This window comes from Notamacropus eugenii, chromosome 1, assembly GCF_028372415.1.
Source record: "Notamacropus eugenii isolate mMacEug1 chromosome 1, mMacEug1.pri_v2, whole genome shotgun sequence".
In the NCBI taxonomy this organism is placed as follows: domain Eukaryota; kingdom Metazoa; phylum Chordata; class Mammalia; order Diprotodontia; family Macropodidae; genus Notamacropus; species Notamacropus eugenii.
The window spans coordinates 42,397,406-42,405,249 of NC_092872.1; the positions used below are offsets into that span (position 1 = coordinate 42,397,406).

The window sequence follows — 7,844 nt, forward strand, 5'->3', positions numbered from 1 at the left end:
TGTCGGGAGTTAGAAGATTTCTCTGAGTTGGCAGAGCCAGGATACACAGGGCACTGGACAGAAGCACCCTGAGATTAGTACCCAGGCATGTGGGGCTGAGCCATGAGGCTCCAGAATGGACTGAAGGAAACTGGATACATGAAGTTTGGACAGGGGAAGATCCCTTTGGAGTCAGGGATTAAAATCTCTAAGCGTGGGGTCAGGTGGGTAGGTGAGCTGGGACCACTCGGCCACTTTCCACCACTGAGATTTTCTCTTAATTTGTAGAGGAGTGAGCGTACAGGATTCCACCTCTGGCTTTACTAATGGATGGCAGGGACATTAGCAGCCCCACCTAAGCCCCTTCCCCCTCCCCAGTCTGTCTTCCGAACACCTGACCACCACCTCACTCCCCACTCCTTCCTGTCAAGCCGACCTTTCAGCCAGTCTTCTTCCCCCATCTCCCAGAGGATGCGCCCCCTTTCGCGCTCCCTCCACCCCCCCACCCCCGCTACCCAGCACCAGAGACACAGTTGCCCGGTGGCCTCCCCCTACGCAAAGGGGCTGGAGTCTGGGATGGAGAAGAGGAGGGGGACCGGGAGGGGCGGGGCGAGGGTTAAGGGCGGCGCGCACAGCCCCCTCCCTGGAGTCCTGAAATCTGCTTCTGATTTCCGCGGGGAGACTGCGGCCGCCCCTCCTCCTTCTCCCCCTCCCCTCCTCCCTACCCCCCTCCCTCAGCTCCCTGGTCCCCCTTCCCCGCCCCTCCTTTAGAAAGGGCTAAGCTCCCCGCCCCCTCCCCCACCTCCGAGGCTCCCCCTCTTCCCTAACCCCCTACTTCCCCCACTCCCCGCGCGGTTTCAGCTCCCCCCTCCCCCAGCTGCCCGCTTTCCCTCCCCGCCCTCTCCCGGCTCTTGAAGCAGCTGGGCTGGACTGGGCTGGGCTGGGCTGGGGAGGCTCGGAGGAGACTGCCGAGGGACCAGGCGGAGGGAGGGAGGAAGAAGGGTGCAAGCCCCAGACCCACTCTTGGGGGCTCAAGGGAGATCCGTTTTGACCCCCGCCCCTCCAACCTGCCTCTGGTGAGTCCGACTTGCGGCGGCAGCAGCAGCTGGCGTAAGAGGGGGTGGGGTGGGCGTGGGTGGTGGGGTTCTTGTCATCTCTTACCCTGCTCTCAGGCCGAGGCTAGGTGAAGAAAGTTTTCTTTTGCTTTGACCAGGGTGTGTCCCCTCAATCGTCTCCGGCCCCTCCCATTCTCTCCCCCCCACCCCCACCCCTACACACACACCTTTCTCCCGCTCCCGCCCATGTCTCGGTCTGTCTCCGGATCTCCGTTTGTCTCTTAGTGTCTCTGTCTTGCCGTGCCTCCGTTTTCCGGTTTCTGCCTTGCTGTGTCTCTGTCTCTCTCTGTGTTTCTGTTTCTCTCCTCTCCTTGGGTCTGTTTGTCTTGCTGTGTCTGCCTTTATCCCTGGGTTTCAGTCTTCTGTCTCCCGTTTGTCTCTGTTATCTCTCCGTTATCTCTCCTTGGTTTTGTCTCTGTATTAGTGTCTCTCCTTCCATATCTCTCTTGTCTGGCTGCATCTCTCTCCTTTTGCCTTTGGCTGTCTGTGTCTATATTTGTGTGTGTGTGTGCGCGCGCGCGCGCGCGTGTGTTTCTCTGTCTATATCTCTGTGTTTCTGTCCTTGTTTCCCTTGCCCCCCTCCCACTGTCTTGTCAATATGAACCTCCCATTCAGTTTCCACTTGCTGCAACCTAGGAGGGCATTCCTGATATAGGGACCCCTTCTTCTCTGACTTCACCCCTCTAACCTACCTCCTAGCCCTGACCACGTCCTGCCCACTCAGCCAGATCCCCTTAGGGACCAGGGCCATGCTGGGACAAATGCTGTGGCTCCTGCTGGCTGCCTGGATGCTGGCTCCAGTGCTGAGTGCTAGCCCACAGGTCCCAACAGACCCCTGCTATGATGAGGCAGGAGCCCCACAGCGCTGTATACCAGAATTTGTCAATGCAGCCCTGGGGCGTGAGGTGCAGGCTTCCAGCACAGACCCCCGGCAGACCCACCCTGCAGCCTTCCTGACAGATGCAAGTGCAGCAGCTGACCGTACCTGCTGGCGCTCAGAGACACTGACTCGGACTCCACTAAATGTGACATTGACACTACCACTGGGCAAGGCCTTTGAGGTGGTCTACGTGAGTCTACACTTCTGCTCAGCGAGGCCTGACTCTGCTGCTGTCTTCAAGTCCCAGGACCATGGCCGCAGCTGGTCACCACTGCGCTTCTTCTCCTCACAGTGTAACCGAGTATACGGTAGGCCAAGCCGGGCTATGGGACAGGCCCCTGCCCAGGCCTCTTTGGGCACCATAGTCCCTCGAGGCCCTGAAGCACTTTGTTCTGAGCCTCCACCAAGGACTGGTCCCCTCCTAGCCTTCAGCATGCAGGATGGCCTCCCACCTGGACAGGACTTGGATTCTAGTCCTGTACTACAGGACTGGGTCACAGCCACAGACATCCGTGTGGTGCTCACTCGGCCAGTGGGGCCAAGGGCTACAGAGGGTGGGGTTGTGGCACCATATGTTTACTCTGTGGGTGAACTCCAGGTGGGTGGGCGCTGCAAATGCAATGGACATGCATCTCGATGTGTGGTGGACACCCAGGGCCGCCTGGTGTGTGACTGTAGGCATGGCACCGAAGGCCCGGATTGTGAGCGCTGCAAGCCTTTCTACTGCGACCGGCCCTGGCAACGGGCCACAGCCCATGAGGCACACGCCTGTCTGGGTGAGGCAAACATGCCATGCCATGCATATCCAGCCCCAATTCCACCCCTGGGAGGGGGACCCTTAAAAGCATTCTGTGTTGGTCTGGGTCCCACAAGTTCCTGATTGCATGACTTCCTGATCCATTCTTTCTTTTATTGACTCATTTAACAAACTTTGGTGCTGGGCCCTGTGACCTCCTAACCTTGACCTTTCCCTCAGCCTTCCCAGAAAAAGTTTTATGGAGGTGAACAATAAAATGAGTCCCCATTGCCATTATATCCACATCCCCAACCTCCCAGCCTGCTCCTTCTGCCCAACCACTTGTCCTAATCCTAGTCTAATCCCCTATTCCTCAGTCTGAGGCTCCCCTTTTTTCCATGTCCCCTAATCCTTCTAGCCTGTTCCTGTAATGGTCATGCTCGTCGCTGCCGCTTCAACATGGAGTTGTACCGATTGTCCGGGAGGCGTAGTGGGGGTGTTTGCCTCAACTGCCGGCATAATACAGCAGGGCGGCACTGTCACTATTGTCGTGAGGGTTTCTACCGAGACCAGACCCGGGTTTTGAGCCACCGACGTGCCTGCAAAGGTAAGACCTCTCCCTAGTTCCTGACTGTACACTCTAAGTCTAAGCTATAACCATACCTCTCCACTCTAAGGCTCCAACTGCTGAAGCCCAGTACTGACCTCAGACTCCTACCCATGACCTCTAACCTTAACTAACCTTTGGCTCTAACCTCTAGCCCTGCCCCCTAATCCTGGCCCTGGGACCCCCAGGGGCTTCTGCCTGCAAGGGTGAGACCATCCCTCATTCCCCTATCTCCAGCCTGTGACTGTCACCCTGTGGGAGCTGCTGGCAAAACCTGCAATCAGACAACCGGTCAGTGCCCATGCAAGGATGGAGTGACAGGCCTTACCTGCAATCGCTGTGCTCCTGGCTTCCAGCAGAGTCGCTCACCTGTAGCTCCATGTGTCAGTGAGTGATCATCCACATACCTGCCGTGTAATTCCAAGGACCCAAGTTCCTAGAGTTCCCCTCAAATTCCTTTGCATCCTGCATCAGTGAGTGGCCCAGTCACCTATGCTCCTGAGGCCCCAAGTGGTGAACCTAAGTTTCCATATTTTGCCCCAAAGACTTGTCCCAAAGACTTCAGAGGTCACCTGTGGTAGTGAGTGGCACAGGTTCCCAGTCTCCCCAATCTCTCCCCAGACTTCAGAGATCCCTTGTGCCCTTGAGTTAGTAAGTGACCCCAGAGCATACAGAATCCCTAAGAACCCTCCTGCTCCCCAGTCTTCTTCAGGAGGTTCTGGAAATCTGCTCAAGCTCAGCTTCTTCCCTCCTTCCCATAGAAATTCCAGCTATGGTACCCACAGGAGTGACCAGCACGGTGGCCCCTGAGGGTGAGTGACAGAGAAGGGGTATAGAGGGGATTTGTGAGGGGAGGACATTTGCATGAGGTGGAGGTTCAAGGAAGGAGTGGGGAAGCACAGGGAAAAGCTATGAGATTTGGGGCTCTAAAATCTTCGTTCCTGGCCCCCAGATTGTGACTCTCATTGCAAACCAGCCAGAGGGAGCTACAGAATCAACCTGAAGAAATACTGTGGAAAAGACTATGGTACCAAACCCTTCCAACACCGAGTCCCCCTCACACACATGAATCAACTGCTATTCCTGGCACTGACAGGTCCCCAACACTAAGCCCTTCCTCAGCCCCGCCCATTCCACTCTCTGGACCCTTAAAACTCAGACTCCACCCCCAATTGTTGGCCCTGCCCATTCCTGACCCACCCTCAAAATTGGCCCCATTCCCAAGCACACATTCCCTTCCTTTCCTTTCTGATCTCTCCTCCCTGACTCCTCTCCCCTACGAATCCAACTCCAGTCTAGTTCCCTCCCATTTTAAAAATCTGCCCCAGTCCTCCTATTTCTTCCCCTACCCCCACATCTCTGCCCTGTTCCCTTCCCCTGCCGGGTCCCCAACCCTAGCCTTGCCCAGCCCCATCCACAGACCCCACCTCCTCCCCACCTAGCCCCGCCCCAGCCAGCACTAGCTCCTCCCTAGACCCATTTCTGGCCTTACCCCTCACTACCCTGGTCCAGTCCATACCCATCCCGGCTCTTCTCCCGACCCCTCTCCCACGTGATGTGACCCCCTCCTTCTCTCCCCCACCCCAGCGGTGCAGGTGGCTGTGGGCGCCGCTGAGGCGGTCGGTTCGTGGACGCGCTTCTCTGTGGCCGTGGTGTCCGTGTACAAGAGCCGTGAAGAGCGTGCGAGGCGTGGGGAGAGCGTCCTATGGGTTCCCGCACGGGACCTGGCGTGTCGCTGTCCACGAGTGCACCCGGGGCACAGTTACTTGATCCTGGGCGGGACAGGACCGGGAACCGGGGTCGGGGAGCGGGCGGGACTTACCGCCGGGCGGGGCAGTCTGGTTATCCCCTGGCGGGATGCTTGGGCTCGGAGGCTCCGGAAATTACAGCGGCGGGAGCGGCAGGGACGCTGTGGAGGGGCCGCGTGACGGGGAAGAAAAGGGAGGGCATCAAAGCAGGGACACGGGTGGGGAGGGGCGCCGCTTGGGAACGTGTGTAAGTGAGTAGGCGCGTGTGTAGGGGCACCCTGTGGCCACCGAATAGGAGAACGGGGCCGGAGAGGTCATGAGGATGCAGGGCCCTGAGAGTGGGCCAGGACCTTGGAGAGAGGGAGTCCTTGCCCGGAAACCCTGCCTGTAAATACTATAAATACCTCGACTGCCGGCGGTCTTGGTCCCGCTGTGTGGTCCTTATTGTATCTGTCCTTTGAGTCATTGTACTGAGCTCTGTATCATTGTATCAGTAGCTGTATCACTTTATGTATAGCTGTATTGCTGTATCCATTGCTGTACTGATCCCTGTATCGATGTATCCATCGCCATGTCGTTGTGTCTAGTGTCATCTGTATCGCCGCCATCCCTTCCAGATTCTACCTCTGTCCTCTCCCTTACAGAATCTTATAACCCCAGAGGAACCTCAGGGGCCATCTATCCCAACCTGTACTTCTGCAGCATCCCTGACCGTTCAAACTTGAAGACCTCCAGTGATAGCTTCCTACCCTGCTCATTCCATTTGAGGGCAGCTCTAGTTGCTAGGAAGTTTATCACTCTCTCCCCACCCCCTCCTTTTATACGGAGCTCAGATCTACCTCTTTAATTGACACTTTTTGATCTTAGGCGGTTTGGTAGCACAGTGCATAGAGCATTAGAGTCAGCAAGACCTGAGCTGAAATCCTGTTTCAGAACCCTTAAGACCTGTATAACCCTGGGAAAGTGGATCCATCTCTCTATAGCTCAATTTCTTCATCTGTAAAATGAGGCAAATAATAGCACCTGTCTGATAGCCTTATTGTGTGAAGAGTAAATGAATCAATTTATGTAAAGCAAAATTGTTACTCTCTCCTAGTTTAGGAGATTTAAAATTAGGAAGAAACAGAAGTAACCTAGTCCAAACCTCTCATTTTACAGATAAGAAAACTAAGGTTCAGAAAAGTGAAGTTTAATGAAATGGAGCCAGGATTTCAGTGATCTTTCCACTTCACCAAGCTGCCGAGATGTGAACCTAGGTCTTCTGAATCCAAACAAAACAAATTTCTTTAGATATTTCAGAGAACCTCAGAGTAGGAAGGGACCTCAAAGCCCATCTAGTCCAACTCATTCCTGAGCAAGAATCTCCTCTACAATATACCCAACAAGTGGTCATCCTGCATTTGCTCAGAGGCTCCACTGAGCCTCCCAGGGCCACTCATTCTACTCTTGGGTTGCTAAATTGTTACAATGTATTTGAAACCAATTGTCATGTCCTCTCTTCCCCACTGAATCTTCAGTCATTCAGGCTAAAGTACAAGTTATTAACATTGTTCTGGTTCCTCTCCAGCTAATTAACATCCCTCCTTAAATATGGCACCAATAACTGACCACAATATTCTGAATGTGGTCTGATGAGAAGAGTTTAATGGAACTATAACCTCTTGGACACTGTGCTTTTACCAAAGTAGCCTAAAATCACATGAGTTTTGGGGGCTACCTCATCACTGTTTTTTGCTAAACTTGCAGTTCACTAAAACCTCCAGGTCCTTTTCCAAACAATGATTGTATAGCCATGATGTCTAGACTCATCTTAAAACTTGTGCAGTTGATTGTTTTTAACCCAAATGGGATTACATTTAACCCAATTAAATTAAATCTTAATTCTATTCAGTCCATCTTTCCAACCTGTCAAGATCTCTTTGGATCCCATTTCTGCTATCAGCATATTATGTATCCTTTCCAGCTTCCTGTAATGCTCAGATTTGACAAGCATGCCATCTAGGCCTTCATCCAAGCCAATTTAAAAAAAAAAAAAACGGTTTATTAAAACAAGCTAAAGAAAGAGCAGTACTCCATTATAGACATACTTCCAGGTTGAGATCTACCCATTAGTCACCACTCTTTCAGCCAAGTTGTTCAACCAGATGTTTATCTATCTAACTATATTATCATTTAGTCTACATCTATCCATCTTGCTCACATGATTATCATGAGAAATTTTGTTTTGTCTAGCTGAAATTCAAATATATTGTGTCTAGGGAGTTCTAACAGTTCTAATCTTAAACTGAGACTATGACTTTGTCAGATTAGGGAAATCTCAATAAGGAATTCCCTCTAGTCAGGGAACTAACATTTATTAACTCACTACTATGTGAGAGGTCCTGTGCTAAGAGAGAGAGAGACAGAGAGAGACAGAAGGCAAAAGATACTTCTTGCTGCCAAGGAGCTTACAGCTTCTCCAATGGGAGAGAAAATGTTCAAACAACTCTGTAAAAACAAGATATATATATATATATATATATATATATATATAGGATAAGGTGGAGGTAATCATCAGAGGGAAGGCACTTGCATTAAGAAAAATTCAGAAAGGCTTCTTGCAGAAGGTGGGACTTTAGCTGAGGCTTGAAGGATAGCAGGGAAGTCAAAAGGAAGTGACAAAGGAGGAGAGCATCCCAGGTATGGGGAAAGGCCAGTGAAAATCCTCAGAATTAGGAAATAGAGTGTTCTGTTCCAGGAACAGCCAAGAGATGCCTATCAACAACTTGTAAAGTTATTG

General features: G+C 52.5%; 1 protein-coding gene across 1 annotated transcript; it reads left to right on the top strand.

Moving 5' to 3' along the window:
• The first annotated feature begins 759 nt into the window (after positions 1-759).
• On the top strand, positions 760-5,637 carry NTN3 (netrin 3). The gene is made up of 7 exons (XM_072597612.1): positions 760-1,055; positions 1,794-2,750; positions 3,129-3,317; positions 3,555-3,704; positions 4,079-4,129; positions 4,270-4,344; positions 4,905-5,637. Exons 2-7 carry the CDS (start codon positions 1,844-1,846, stop codon positions 5,243-5,245), a joined length of 1,713 nt encoding a protein of 570 aa, XP_072453713.1. The 5' UTR covers positions 760-1,055; positions 1,794-1,843; the 3' UTR covers positions 5,246-5,637.
• The last annotated feature ends 2,207 nt before the right edge of the window (positions 5,638-7,844 follow it).

Bases quoted from the DNA above. Each gene is read 5' to 3' on its own strand.
- NTN3 (XM_072597612.1), top strand. From the start codon at position 1,844: ATGCTGGGACAAATGCTGTGGCTCCTGCTGGCTGCCTGGATGCTGGCT. The intron at 2,751-3,128 runs GTGAGGCAAACA...TAATCCTTCTAG, and splicing joins TGAGGCACACGCCTGTCTGG to CCTGTTCCTGTAATGGTCAT. The intron at 3,705-4,078 runs GTGAGTGATCAT...TCCTTCCCATAG, and splicing joins ACCTGTAGCTCCATGTGTCA to AAATTCCAGCTATGGTACCC.